The sequence below is a fragment of the Bos indicus x Bos taurus genome, chromosome 2 (assembly GCF_003369695.1).
Source record: "Bos indicus x Bos taurus breed Angus x Brahman F1 hybrid chromosome 2, Bos_hybrid_MaternalHap_v2.0, whole genome shotgun sequence".
Classification (NCBI taxonomy): domain Eukaryota; kingdom Metazoa; phylum Chordata; class Mammalia; order Artiodactyla; family Bovidae; genus Bos; species Bos indicus x Bos taurus.
Genome location: NC_040077.1, coordinates 115,342,091 through 115,356,799, shown reverse-complemented (window position 1 = coordinate 115,356,799; position 14,709 = coordinate 115,342,091). Strand labels below are relative to the sequence as shown.

Sequence of the window (14,709 nt, the reverse complement as noted above, 5' to 3'; positions counted from 1 at the left end):
CCTGGCATGCTGCAGTCCATGGGGTTGCAAAGAATAAGACATAAGTGAGCGACTGAACTGAATTGACTGAAAGCTGATTATTAAAAACACTATGAGATCAGATCAGGTCAGTCGCTCAGTCGTGTCCGACTCTTTGCGACCCCATGAATCGCAGCACACCAGGCCTCCCTGTCCATCACCAACTCCCGGAGTTCACTCAGACTCACGTCCATCGAATTGGTGATGCCATCCAGCCATCTCATCCTCTGTCATCCCCTTCTCCTCCTGCCCCCAATCCCTCCCAGCATCAGAATCTTTTCCAATGAGTCAGCCCTTGGGTGGCCAAAGTACTGGAGTTTCAGCTTTAGCATCATTCCTTCCAAAGAAATCCCAGGGCTGATCTCCTTCAGAATGGACTGGTTGGATCTCCTTGCAGTCCAAGGGACTCTCAAGAGTCTTCTCCGACACAACAGTTCAAAACCATCAATTCTTCGGTGCTCAGCTCTCTTCACAGTCCAACTCTCACATCCATACATGACCACAGGAAAAACACTATAATGTGTAACATTTTCTGTGAAGTTGTATCATTTGTTTCCAAATCTCCTACAAGAAGTTTGGTTCAACTGCTTCCTAGTGATCCCACACCTGGATCTCCTGGTGGTCCCGGGGGCCCGGGTTCTCCTTGCATCCCTGGTTCTCCAGCTGAACCAGGTGGGCCTGGGCTTCCTGGAAGGGAGATGATCTTCACTGTGCCAGGCTCTCCACGTACTCCTATTGGCATGAACAGAAAAGGATGACGGCTTTCCTGACGAGCTACTCTTTCTTCACTGAGAGCAACATGAAGGAAATAATATCTTTACCAGGTGGTCCTTTTGGTCCAATTTGCCCTGGAGGTCCAGGTGGTCCTGGAAATCCTGAATTACCCTTCTCCCCTTAAAAAAAAAAAGGCAATGTCATTCCACATAGAACAATGGGTTTCCTAGCTCTTCAGATTGATTGCTGTCTCTAAGGGGGGGTTCTGGGAGTGATGACTGGAGGTTGTGAGCTGCATGGCAAGGACTGCGACTTAGTTATATTCATGTGGGTTGTAGCATTTCATTTGGACCCAGTTGGTCATGCGTAGTGTCTGTTAAAGATGTATTCTAGAAGTACGTACTAAGTACTAGTATCTTAGCATTGAAGGGGAAGAGTTCTTAGTTCTTAAGTTCAGAAACCAATTTAATATTTAAGGTAAAATATGAAGTGATATTAAATCTTATTTTAGCACTTCCTAGTGAGTTATATTGGTTGTCGTAGTTATCTACTTTCTCAGCTTATTACTCTAGCTTTACTAGTAGCCCAAAGATAGTTATATTAGGAACTCTCATGAACTCATATGAAATATCTTGTTTGATGAAAACTATCAAAGTGGTAAGGTTTCTCTCCCAGCCTTTGACATGAATAAAAAGTTACCAAGAAACACTGGTTTGGAGAAACACTCTTTTTAAAAATCTTGACACAATGTACATATCATATCTAATTGTTGTTGCTGTTTTTAGTCCCTAAGTTATGTCTGTTTGCAACCCCATGGACTGTAGCCCACCAGGCTCCTCTGTCCATGAGATTTTCCAGGCAAGAATACTGGAGTGGGTTGCTATAACATCTAATTACTTAGAACTTAATACTAAATATGATATTCATAGCAGAAATATAATAAAACAATTATATTATCAAAAGTTAACTGGCAATCACACTATAAATTATCCACTTGATACCAGAACTTGAGGATATGTTAATATTTGCTTATATCTACCAGAAGATGCCTAATCTTTTGGGGAATAAACATTTCCAAATAAAGAAGTTCAAACTCATTAGTGGTGCCAGATGATGGACAGTCTTATTCTGATATCTAAGAGAATAACTGAATGTGTTTCATAGAATATATTTCAAAAGAACTGGTTAATACTTCTTATTTTATGAATCTTCCTTGGCTTCACAGGCTGCACCGCTGGTAAAGAACCCAGCTGCCAAAGCAGGAGACATGAGGCACGGGTTCAATTCCTGGGTCGGGAGGAAATTCCTCCCTGGAGGAGGAAATGGCAACTCAGTCCAGTATTCTTACTTGGAGAATCCCACGGACAGAAGAGCTTGGCGGGCTACAGTCCATGGGGTCGCAAAGAGTCAGACATGACTGAAGCAACCTAGCATGCACACACACATGCCCTCAATATACATCTAAATATTTCACCAGAATATTTCTTTCTTTGGTATTCAGCATTTCTGTAATTTTTCAAGTCTTAGCTGTTCCTGTTCTGAGACTTGGAAGAGTGACAAATGGTCCCCATCTTCCCCAGGCCAGTGTCACCCACCCAGGAGCTAGTGAGGTTTCTCAGAATCTCTTGCTTTGGTTTCTCCTTAGTTATTTGCTCTTTGAAGAGCCAGTGATTGAAAAACTGAAAAGGCTATCTTTGACCTCCACCTTATCCTCCCTCGGAACTGGAAAAGTGTCTTTCATGGAAATGTGGTTTTGTTCACTTTGGTTAATACTAATTTAGCATCTATTTATACTATGATCCGGAGAAGGCAATGGCACCCCACTCCAGTACTCTTGCCTGGAAAATCCCATGGACGGAGGAGCCTGGTAGGCTGCAGTCCATGGGGTCGCTAAGAGTCAGACACGACTGAGCGACCTCACTTTCACTTTTCACTTTCATGCATTGGAGGAGGAAATGGCAACCCACTCCAGTGTTCTTGCCTGGAGAATCCCTGGACGGGGGAGCCTGGTGGGCTGCCATCTCTGGGGTCGCACAGAGTCGGACGCGACTGAAGTGACTTAGCTATACTATGATCATCAATTCCCTGCACACACAAAACAGTCCCAGTGCATTCAACCTGCTAAGATAACACATCCAATATTCAAAATGTCATTTGAGGTCATAGTACCATTATGGGGGATTTTCTGAAAACCTGAAGTTTAAATTTTATGTGTATGAATGTTTTAAACTTAAAACTCCAAATTATGTTTTCTCTCATTAAAAAACATAATACATGTGCCCCATAAAAAACCAAATGCTTAAATCTGCATATAAAAATTTACTTACCCTCCCACATGATCAGTTTGTGAATATTCTTTTAGATTTTCTGCTTTTTACAATTATCACACAGGCACAAAGTAAAATAAATCATTCAAAGCAACACTGCTGCTATTGATGTAGTTCCCCATTCTCTAGCCCAACACACATCAGTACACTCAAAGGTCACCACAGTTTTAAGCTTTTCTAGAGTTTCCATCCTTAAGATATGGTTCAATTTTTAAGGCCTTTGGGCTTGGGTGCTGGAGTAGTCTTCCTGCTTCATTCTCCTTCATTCATTCTGTTTGCATCCAGCCTGTTCTGACACTATGGGTTCAGTAAACATCTGTGTGTCCTAAAATGTGACTCATGGTCATTGTCTTTGCATCCACAGAGGACTGAACAAAAACGGTACCTTTCATGCCTGGAAATCCATAGAATCCAGGATCACCTCTGGCCCCTGGCTGACCGGGGACACCTGGTGCTCCCTGTATTTCAAATAAGAAGTAGAACCAAAGACACATTTTTAAAATCACAATATTAATTATAGTTTTTTAAAGCATATAAGATATTTTATCATATTGGATCAGAATAATCTAAAGTTGACAGACATCATTTTTACTTTCCAATCCACTATATCACCTCCTGTAACTTCTGTGCCACCTAGACCCCACTGTAGGGCTATGATTTTTCAATAAAAAAGAAGTTAAAACTACATTTGAACACAAGAGAGAGCATAACTTCTGATGTGAATGTATGTTAGTGTATCAGATACAGTTGGATATTCTGTATTCCAAAGTGAACTGCCCAGTATTTGGAGATCTTTCCGGAAGAACAGGTACCAGATTGCCAGAATGAAAATTATAATTTGTATTTGTAATTCTTGCAAAGATAACAGAGATGCTATTGCACTGTAACAACCACCATCATTCTAACTAAGCCCTCAGAGTTACAACTTATTCTGGTCGGAGTGATAGAAGTACAGGTTCCAGGGACGGGAGTAGGAAGGGGGTGTCAGTGGAGTTTTGACACCACTCTTGGCAAGGATGCAATGATCTGACTGGGCCGAGATGCTCCCATCCTATGAGGCTCATACTAATTGCCCTGGTGGCCATGAAATGCTCAAGCAGGGCCATAGGAGGAGAGGGGAGGGAACGAGGCTTCCAGAAAGAGCTGTTTGTCAGGATGTTTGCCACCCCTAGTCTTATACTGTCCGTATGAACTGAGACAGAATGCTATTACTTGAAAACAATGAATGGAAGGTCCTGAAAATGCCAACAATAACAAAACTGGTCATTGAGCTAGCTGTCTTTGGAGCCTGAAGACCAAAGAAGGAACAGTCCTATTTCTTAGATAAGGTGGTGTGAGGTTAAAAAAGGAAGGAGAGAAAACAGGAGCATGTGATCAAGGATTCTCAGGCTTCTGAAGTCTGGCCTGTTCTCCAGAGGTAAAGGTAACCAGGGAGAAAGGTCTGGTTCCAGGCCCTGCCCTCGGGTGGGAAGGAAGCTGTTTCCTGCAAGGAGAGAGTTGTTAAGGGCCAGGAGTCAGTTTTCATTGAAAAAGACCCTGATGCTGGGAAAAACTGAGGGCAGGAGGAGAAGGGGATGACAGAGGACGAGATGACTGGATGGCCTAACTGACTTGGGGCATGAGTTTGAGCAAACTCTGGGAAATAGTGAAGGTCAGGGAAGCCTGGCATGCTGCAGTTCATGGGGTCACAAAGAGTTGGACACGACTTAGCAACTGAACAACAATAAGAACTATCTTTCAGGTGCAGATACAGAAGCCTACACTATAGAAGATTTAAGAGAGACTGCATTTCCAAACTAGACTTTCCACATTCCAGTGTTCTTGGAAGAATTTCAATGTGATTATAAGATCAGTGTTTTCCACTTTTAAAAAATCAGGAACAGGAGAAATACCTAATGCTGGAGATAGGTAAGTATCTCATTTAAAAAAAGAGTTGTTAAAAAGTAGATTCAGGAAACCATATACCAAGAGAGCTTAACATGTTTCCTGACAATAAACCAGGTCAAAGAACCTCATAATCCATCAAAAGATAACACAGACTCTCTATGACATAACTCTGATTTCCTCGTTAGTTTCTAAGAATTTTAGGTAAACAGAGAAATCTTTTCAAATATGCTGCTGAGAGAAAGCTAGGGAAGGTGCTATGGTGTTGAGTGAGATGCTATGATTGAGCGATCTTAATAGGTTGGGAGCATGAGCCTAAAGGAACAAGATGATATCTAAGAAAGGTAAATGTGAAAGTTCTGCACTTAAGTCACAAATACACAAAAGGACAAGTAATGGAGGAAACTCAGTAGCCGTTCACGTGAAAAAGGCACAAGGGCTTTCGTTGACCATAAACTTAATGTGTGATGATAATGTGGTGACTAGGCAGCCCAATAGCCCATGTGGAATTCTGTTTTTATTGTTGTTTAGTGGCTCACTCATGTCTGACTGTTTGCAACCCCATGGACTGTAGCCCGCCAGGCTCCTCTGCCCATGCAATTCCCCAGGCAAGTATACTGGAGTGGGTTGCCATTTCCTTCTCTAGGGGATCTTCCTGACTCAGGGATTGAAACCCACATCTCCTGCACTGGATGGCAGATTTGTTTTACCACTGAGCTACCTGGGAAGCCCCATGTGGACTTGTAGGCTGGATTATAAAACAGAATGTTCAGGATAGTGAGACTCGTCTGTCTCTAGCTACTCTCTGGGGTACTGAATTCATATTCCTGGAAGGTGTTCAGCTCAGGGTCTGCATTCTTAAGGTATTGACAAACTAGGATATATTCAGAATAGAGGCATATTGACGAAAGGTTAAACTGAAATTGGGGGGGGGGGGGGAACATGTACTTATTGGGAGAGAAAATACTCAGAAGGAAATGACAGCTATTCATAAATACTGGAAAGCATGTTGTGGGGAACACTAGACATTTAGGGGATGGCAAAGATGATTCTGAAAGCCTATTAATAGAGAAAATTTTTGTTGTCATCTAGAATGATTCCAAGCTTCTACATGGAATTGTTCAGAGTCTAAACAAGAGGAGGTCAGGAATGACATAGAGAAGGGCCCCAAATAGACTGAACTTTCACAGGCTTCTTAGAGACCAAATCTGCCCAACTCTTAAGGTCCTTTGATTCTTTGAACCTTCCAGACTCTGTCATTTTTGGGGTTCACTGCACAGAAACATCACAAGTGGGAGACTGGTGTTGCCTCCAGGTACATCTGAGCTGGGCAGTCAACTTAGAAGAATTCAGTTCAGTTCAGTCACTCAGTCACGTCCGACTGCAACCCCATGGACTGCAGCACGCCAGGCCTCCCTGTCCATCACCAACTCCTGGAGTATACTCAAACTCATGTCCATTGAGTCGATGACGCCATCCAACCATCTCATCCTCTGTCGTCCCCTTCTCCTCCCCCCTTCAATCTTTCCCAGCATCAGGGTCTTTTCCAGTGAGTCAGTTCTTTGCATCAGATGGCCAAAGGACTGGAGCTTCAGCTTCAGCATCAGTCCTTCCAATGAATATGCAGGACTGATTTCGTTTATGATGGACTGGTTGGATCTCCTTGCAGTCCAAGGGACTCTCAAGAGTCTTCTGCAACACCACAGTTCAAAAGCATCAATTCTTCAGCACTCAGCTTTCTTTCTAGTCCAACTCTTGCATCCACTTATGACTACTGGAAAAACCATAGCTTTGACCAGACAGACCTTTGTTGGCAAAGTAATATCTCTGCTTTTTAATATGCTGTCTAGGTTGGTCAGACATCAAAATAATTTCCCACTTACCGGATGACCTGGTGACCCCATGTCTCCTACAGCTCCAGGTGGACCTCTTTGGCCAGGCTCTCCCATCAACCCCTTGTCTCCTTTTATGCCTTCTACAGGACTCCCTGGAGGTCCAGGAGGACCAGGCATGCCTGAATTCACAAAAAGCCTGTCAGTATTACCACTCAGGGAGCTTTGCAGGTTCTGTTACTGCCCTTTTGAGTGAAGAGCAAACCCTGCACCTTAGCGTTACCTGGCACAAGGCATGAGGCAGGAACTCTTCTCCTTGATGACGGTTTGTTAGAGCAGAATCAGTGCCTGACCCAGTACCTTACATACAGTAGGGGCTCAGTCAGTACTGGTGAATGGATGCCTCTCTCTTTCCCAGGCTCATGAACTTGATATTTACTAATTTTTCTTTCTTTTTTTTTAATATATATTTTTTGATGTGGACCATTTTTTAAGTCTTTATGGAATTTGTTACAATACTGCTTCTGTTTTATGTTTTGTTTTTTTGGGCCACCAGCATGTGGGATCTCAGTTTCCCAACCAGGGATGAAACCTGCACCCCCCTGCATTGGAAGGCAAAGTCCTAACCACTGCACCACCAGGGAAGTGCCAGTATTTACTAATTTTTCAAACAGGTCCCTCTGCTCCACACCAACAGCCTTATGCACCCCACGTGAGGACAGGTGGGCATGGGAAAACAGAGAAGACCAGAAGGAAAAAGAAGCAAGATGTTCACATGAGTGGGTGGAAAGCTTCTGCTGTCAAATGTTATTTTCATTCTTTATCATATTTAAAAGTAGATACTTTACCTGGGTTTCCTCTGGAGCCAGGTGGACCTCGATCTCCTTTCTGGCCGGGGATGGTTACACCAGGAAAGCCTGGTGCCCCTTGAGGTCCTGTCACGCCAATGGGCCCTGGAGGCCCAGGATCTCCCACTGGCCCTTTCCTGCCAGGGAGGCCAGGCAAGCCTGGCGCTCCCCTGTCTCCTTTGGTTCCTGCAAAGAAAAAAGTCTGGTAAGTTTCTGTAATGCCCCTGTATTTGATGTTATAGTTTGTGGCTATCCCTAATAACAGAGACACTTTGCTTAAAGGTATTAAGATTATATATATATATATATATATATATATATATATTTTAAAGAGGCCAACAAGAGAGATGTAAGTCTATGAAGACAGAGTCCAGACTAGACTCAGTTCTGCCTCCAGCTATCTGTTGCTCCTGGTAAAGTCATTTCACTGTTTTCTTATTTTAAAAATAGAGGTAATATCTGACTTAACTCAGTTCTTTAAATATCAAGTGAGAGAACATGCAGATGAAAAGCATGGTATAAGCCCTAAAGTGTTCTGTCTGTTATTATCTGGTGAATTTTAATTACAATGACTTTATTTAATCACTGATGATGCAACAGAGCATTAAAAAGCTAAACTTCAGGGTCAGTTTGTGCATTTCAAGTGTTGCCCAGCCAAACCCTGACAAATGAATGACAAAGCTGCTGTCCCTGTTCTGTCCTCTGATTACTTCTCCCCCATAAGATAAACACTAGTCTGGGAGAAATGTGAGATTTGGATTTACCAAAGAAGACTCCCCCAGAAGGTCACAACTTAATACTAATATTTTTAAACTCAGAAAACCTTCAAGAAATTGTGCTTTGACATTCATGAATGGAAAATGTTTTATGAATTGAAAATAATCTCCCCCTCCTCTCTGCCATCTTTGTTTTACTCTAGAAATATTCTAGGAATAAAATCTATAACATCATATGGAAAAAACCTGAATGAAATTCTTGGCCAATCCAATAGTAAATGGCATGACAATAGGAAAAGATGGGAGGAAGAAAGAAAAGTGAGGATGAGGCTGGTGGCAGAGGTAAGGGCTTGGAGAGTTATATATCATGCAGAGAATGCTTAAAGTGATGATGAAAATAAAACAGAATATCAAACACTTTGTTTACCATGTTCTTTTTTCTGCCTGTAATTTATACTTAAAAAAAAAAAAAGAATTTAGATGATTTCAGCTCTCTGCAAGCTCTGAAATGCTTGAAGGGTCTGGCAACAGTCTGAGGCAAACAAAAACGTGTATGTTCTTAATGACATGTTCAGTAAATTGCCATGTCTGAGATCCTGAGAGAGTTATGGGAAAGCCCTGAAGAAACAGTAGCCTGAGCCACACACTGGCTCCAGGGGTTGGAATCAGACCAATGAAGAGAACAAGGTGGCAAAAGATTAGTGTTACTAATGCAGCTCAGAATAGCACGGAGAGGAAACTCCTTGAGAAGCAATCAGTTCCTCCTCCATCTTTTTAGGAGGTGATCCATTTAAATCATGCTGATAGCAAGAAAGGAAATACAGAAGAAGTCTTTTTACTTCCATAGATGGAAATTTGGAAGTTGGATTACTGTGTCTAGTTTGTTCATTTTGTTGTGATGGTAAATAATGGAACATTTTTACTTGAACACTAGGAATATAAATGTTCTGTGTTACCACTGGGACTTCTTTAATTCAGAATGCTAAGTGTATCTGTCAGGGCTATTAAATCAGATTCTGTCCTTGAAAATGTATATCACCAGGTTTGGGAGGAAGAACCACTCACCTTGAGGACCAGGTTTCCCTCTTGGACCTGGAGGTGCTCCCAGCAAGCCTGAAAGAGAAAATGTTGGTATTTCAATCTGTTATATATACAGTTAATTTATATCATATAATATATATTATGGAGAAGGGAAATGGCAACCCACTCCAGTATTCTTGCCTGGAGAATCCCATGGACAGAGAAGCCTGGTAAGCTACAGTCCATGGGACTGCAAAGAGTTGAGAGGGTAACAGGAAGGCTAGGGGTCTGCAAACAGAGGAAATAGGCTGCAAGTGTCAGATGTTTTTTTATCTCTTAAGCAGCAGGAGGAAACAAACTACAAGCATCAGATTTTTTCCCTTCTCTATACAAATTTAAAAGGAGGTTTCTCTTAAAAATCTGTGTTGCCATGATGACAGCTGGTTCCACCTGAACTTAACTTTTCTCAAATCATGAGCTAACCAATGCATTTTTCTTATGGAAATGTTTCTCTTAAACTATGTTAATGAATTTACCCTAAATTCTGTCTTTCTTCAAGTCAGTTCCACTTAAGATTCAGAACCAATAAGGGCTCAACAAACCAGTATGTTTTACTCACATGTTGTTCTCCTAATCTATGTTAATGAAACTATATATTTACCTGGAAACCTGCCTTCCTTCAAGATTCATGTCAATCGTTTTATGGCCCAGGATGACTCACCTTGTGCCAATGTTATCTCAAAATGCATGTTGTGGGTGAGGGGCCTGGTGCCTGTTTCTGAGTTTGGAGACATTCCCTTTCTCTAATTAGCAGCCTGCTGGTAGCTATATAACATCCAGCTAAAGACTAGCAGGGGGGCACTCTTTCTGCCCCCTTCTGATGTCTATGTCAGAGGCTTTCTCTATCTCTTTTACACTTTAATAAAACTTTATCACACAAAAGCTCTGAGCAATCAAGCCTCGTCACTGGCTGTGGCTTGAATTCCTCTCCTCCTGAGGCCAAGAATCCCAGTGTCTTTCACAGCTCAGCAGCAACCTTTCAGAGTTAAACATGACTGAGTGACTAACACACACAATACATATTCATCTTCATGCATATATATATATATATATATATATATATATATATATATATATTTATATATGGCTTCCCAGGTGCCACAGTGGTAAAGAATCTGCCTGCCAATGCAGGAGCTACAAGAGATGTGAGTTTGATCCTTGGGTTGGGAAGATCCCCTGGAGTAGAAAGCGGCAACCCATTTCAGTATTCTCACCTGAAAAATCCCATGGACAGAGGAGCATGGTGGACTACAGTCCATGGGGTTGCAGAGTTGGATATGACTGAGCGACTGATGTGCACACATATATATTCCCTAGTGTGAAACTGACCTATATATAAAATTTATTCTACTTGGTCAACTTCACTTTGGTAACAGAATTATTGCAACCCAGAACAACTTAAAGGTCATCAGTTCTGTCAGGGAAGAATTTATAGAATGGTGAAGAATTACAGTGTCACTAATCATTCTATGAAAAATAAAACTAGTATATCCATGATGAGCAAGCTGTACCTGTTTCTCCTTTTTCTCCGGCTGGACCAGGAATTCCATCAAGTCCTTGATTACCTCTCTCACCCACTGGTCCAGGATTTCCTGGCAATCCTGGAGGACCTGGAAAAAAAAGCCATTCAAAGAGAGGACTTACTTCCTATCAATGGCCTGATATGAACCCCAGATGTGTGGAATTCTGTAAAAAGTGTTCATTTTTCAGAACTGTAGTGACATGAAGCTAAATTCACAGTGAAAGCCATGGACTGGTTAGTGCTATCATGAGGATTTTCACTTTGCATAGGTTGGCTGATCTTTGAATTGGGAGAGAGAGCAAGCTAAGTCGCTTCAGTCATGTCTGACTTAGCAAACCTATTGCCTGTAGCCCACCAAGCTCCTCTGATGGGGATTCTCCAGGCAAGAATACTGGAGTGAATTGCTATGCCCACCTCCAGGGAATCTTCCGGACTCAGGGGTTGAACCCATGTCTCTTATGTCTCTGGCATTGGCAGGCAGGTCCTTTACCACGAGCACCACTTGGGAAGCCCGATCTTTGAATTATACCTAACCTCGCTTTTCCACGTTGTTGTCTGGAAACGGGGTAACTGGAAGCTACCTTCCAAGGAGCAGTTGTGGGTCAGAGATACAGGTAGGTAGAAAGATATTCCAGCCACGTGGAAAACATGCTTCCCTCACAAAAGGGAACTAGACAAAATACAAAAATGGAACCTGGAGGGCCTTTTGTTCCTGGAAAGCCAGGGAAGCCTTTAATTCCTTTGGACCCCAAATCACCACCAGGACCAGATTTCCCTGTAAATGAAGAGAGAGGGAAAGGAAAGAAGAAAACCACAAGATGAATGATTCCAACAATGGCTAAATGCTAGTTAAGTCAATTGTGCTCAAGCTGGTCTTCAGGGGTCGCTCTTGCTACCAGTCACAGTGGGTTTTGTCTTGGATGTTATTTCCCCAGAGAAGCACAGCAGAGATGTGCCCACTCATTTTCAAAGGGATGTGTACCCCAGCCAGGTGAACAGCTGAATATCTGATTTATTACTTTAATTGGGATTTAGCAGCAAATCCACTGAGCCTTTCCATGTTTGGAAAAAACAGTTTAAATATTGCCTTTAGAGTAAGACCTGAAGCTGCAAACCAGTGACTGAGTAGTTGTTTTTGATCAAATGATGTGAAAACCCAAATAACAAGCAAATATTAATAAGAAAGCAACCCAATGTTCAAACTGGAAACATGTCAGAAAAAAATAAAAAGTCTCAGATCAACCGTGTTACAGGTTAAATTGTGTTGCCCCCAAATGCCTCTGCCGAAGTCTTCATCACTTACTATTTCAAAATATCACTGCATTTGGAGGTAAGTCTTTATTTATTTTTTGCCTGTGCTGCCCCAGTTGTGGGATATTAGTTCACTGACCAGGGATAGAACTCTGGCCCCCAGTGGAGTCCTAACCACTGGACCACCAGGGAATTCCCAGGCAGGGTCTTTAAAGAAGTAATTAAGTTAAAAAGAGGTCACCAAGGCAGATGGTGACCCTAATCCAACATGAATGATGTCCTTATAAGAAGAGATTGTGACACAGATACACAGAGGAAAGACAGTTGGAGAAGGAGGCCACATACAAGCCAAGGACAGAGGCCTCAGAAGAAATCGGCTCTGGGACACCTTGATCTCAGACTCTCAGCCTCCAGAACTGTGAGAAAATGAATTTCTGTTTAAGTCACCCAGTCTGTGTATTTGCTTTGGAAGCCCTAGGAAACTGATACAAATATCCTGAGTACATTGATCTAACATTTCATGTCTTTAGGTTGAATTCATGTGAGGTAGCACTCCCAAAATTTTGTTTATAGGAGGTTTTAAGATTTCAGGTAACCAAAATGGACTGAATGGGCTCCTTGCAATTCATTTGCTGTTTCTTAGTGTCTTTGATTTTAAAGATCAAAGGTGAAAGAAGGCAACTGTAGTACAAAAGCCTAAACAGCTTTCCATTCACTATTCTAGGAAGCGAGGGCCATACACGTGTCAGGCTTCCAGCACTCAGGTTGCAAAGCCAGGCTCACCTGGGTGGCCAGGGGGTCCGGGGCTCCCAGGAAGTCCCTCTGGTCCAGCAGGCCCCGAACGTCCAGGTGCGCCAGGTGGTCCTCTTTCGCCTTTCTTGCCGATGTCACCTGGCAATCCTGGATCTCCCTTAAATTCAGTCAAACACCTTTAAAATTCTCATATAAGCAGGACATGTGATCAGAATTAAGTATAAACTATGTTAGTTTGCATTTATTGATTTATTTAGCAATTCATGGTAAATGTCTGCTGTGAGCCAGCACCCTGAAAACTTGCTGGAAACAGGATGGCTATGTAATTTGTGGGGTGCAGTACAAAATGAAAATGCACTTCTCTTGTTTTTTAAAAATAAACTTTTTAAAAGCAATTCAAGACAGAAATGGCAGAGCATTAAACCAAGCATGGAGTCCTTATCAGCATGGGACCTCTGTGGCTACACAGAGAGTCCTATGCCCAGGAAGCCAGGAATATGATGGTAATTGCATACAGATATGTGATACATACAATTCCTGCCTTCATGGAACTTTAGAGACCACTGGGAGACAGATGTTAATAACAAATGTATAAGTTCAAATTGTAATGTTTAACTCAGGTGTAAGAAGCAAGCAGAACAAATAGATGCGTGTTCATCAAATACTCTGCATGCAGATAAATAAATGCAAAAAACCCAACACTTTCCATAGTTTTCTAGTCATTAAATCTGTACTTCACTTTTATGATAAGCTAGAACATATGGATTTGATAGTGACTTATAAAATCTTGAAGGTAGCTGATTAAAAACTACTCTGTTACTAAGATTTGCCAGCATGATAAAGCCAGCTCATTTTGTGTTCAATGTACAGTTTAAAAAAAATTTCTTCTGTAGTTACCTATGAAAAATTTAAATCTAAATGAAACTGTTAATTAATTGAATGAATTAAGTTAAATACAATTTCTCATTGAGGAAAGAATGGAAAGAATCTCTCCCTGGCTTTCTGAGGATCTAGTTAAAAATAAAAGGCAAAGGAAATTTGTTTGTACTCCATGTAATAAAGGGTTACTTTCTTGGGACTTTGTGGTTTCTAAAAATTTTTCTTTCTTCTTGATTTATAGCTGGAGGAAATCTTTAGGAAAGGTGGTATTTTATTGGCTCAAAAGAGAGTCAGGGAGAAAGTCCCCTAAGTAACAATTTTTACATTCTTTGGAATCATATACTCTTGAAAGTCTGATGAAAAATAACAGACTCCTACAAAAGAAAAACAAACAAACAAAAATCCCCATCTCCAAACAGTTTTCATTCAATTTCAGGATCGATGAAATCGATCTGGGTTCAATTTTTCTTTGGCTCCAATAGGCTTCCCCAGTGGTCCATGGAATTACAAGTTAAAACCCCCTGCTTGTGGGAATTACTGTTAGTTATTCTCTATCAGCCTCGCTCTGAATCTTAGTGTAGTTGCTATAGACAGAAAGGTTGGAAGAAGATAAACCTAAAGAACAACTGAGCCCCGCTGAAACCTTTGGTTACTTCGTGATAAAACATACAAGGGAGGACTTCGACAGAGCACAAGCACTGAAAAAACTGTGACGGGATAAATAAATCCTCTGAGTAATGCAATGAAAATAAAGTTCTAAAACAAGAAAAATGTATCAGGATTTTTTGTGTGTTTGCTTTTTAATAATGCTCTAAATCTATTTTATTTTATATCTTTTATTATGTTTAATAAGTGTGTTTTATTATAAAGTTGGGAAATTTGTTT

The 14,709-nt window shown here is 41.4% G+C and overlaps 1 protein-coding gene across 2 annotated transcripts in view; it reads right to left on the bottom strand.

Annotated features, from left to right (window-relative positions):
• Positions 1-14,709, bottom strand: part of COL4A3 (collagen type IV alpha 3 chain) — a 163,105-nt gene that overhangs the window by 9,322 nt on the left and 139,074 nt on the right. For both annotated transcript variants that reach the window (XM_027514994.1, XM_027515003.1), the window contains exons 38-46: positions 12,976-13,102; positions 11,636-11,716; positions 10,931-11,029; positions 9,405-9,452; positions 7,624-7,809; positions 6,827-6,957; positions 3,445-3,517; positions 840-911; positions 625-750 (exon numbers count right to left, since the gene is read on the bottom strand). In XM_027514994.1, the coding sequence (XP_027370795.1) occupies positions 625-750; positions 840-911; positions 3,445-3,517; positions 6,827-6,957; positions 7,624-7,809; positions 9,405-9,452; positions 10,931-11,029; positions 11,636-11,716; positions 12,976-13,102 (943 nt within the window). The remainder of the gene's footprint in view (positions 1-624; positions 751-839; positions 912-3,444; positions 3,518-6,826; positions 6,958-7,623; positions 7,810-9,404; positions 9,453-10,930; positions 11,030-11,635; positions 11,717-12,975; positions 13,103-14,709) is intronic.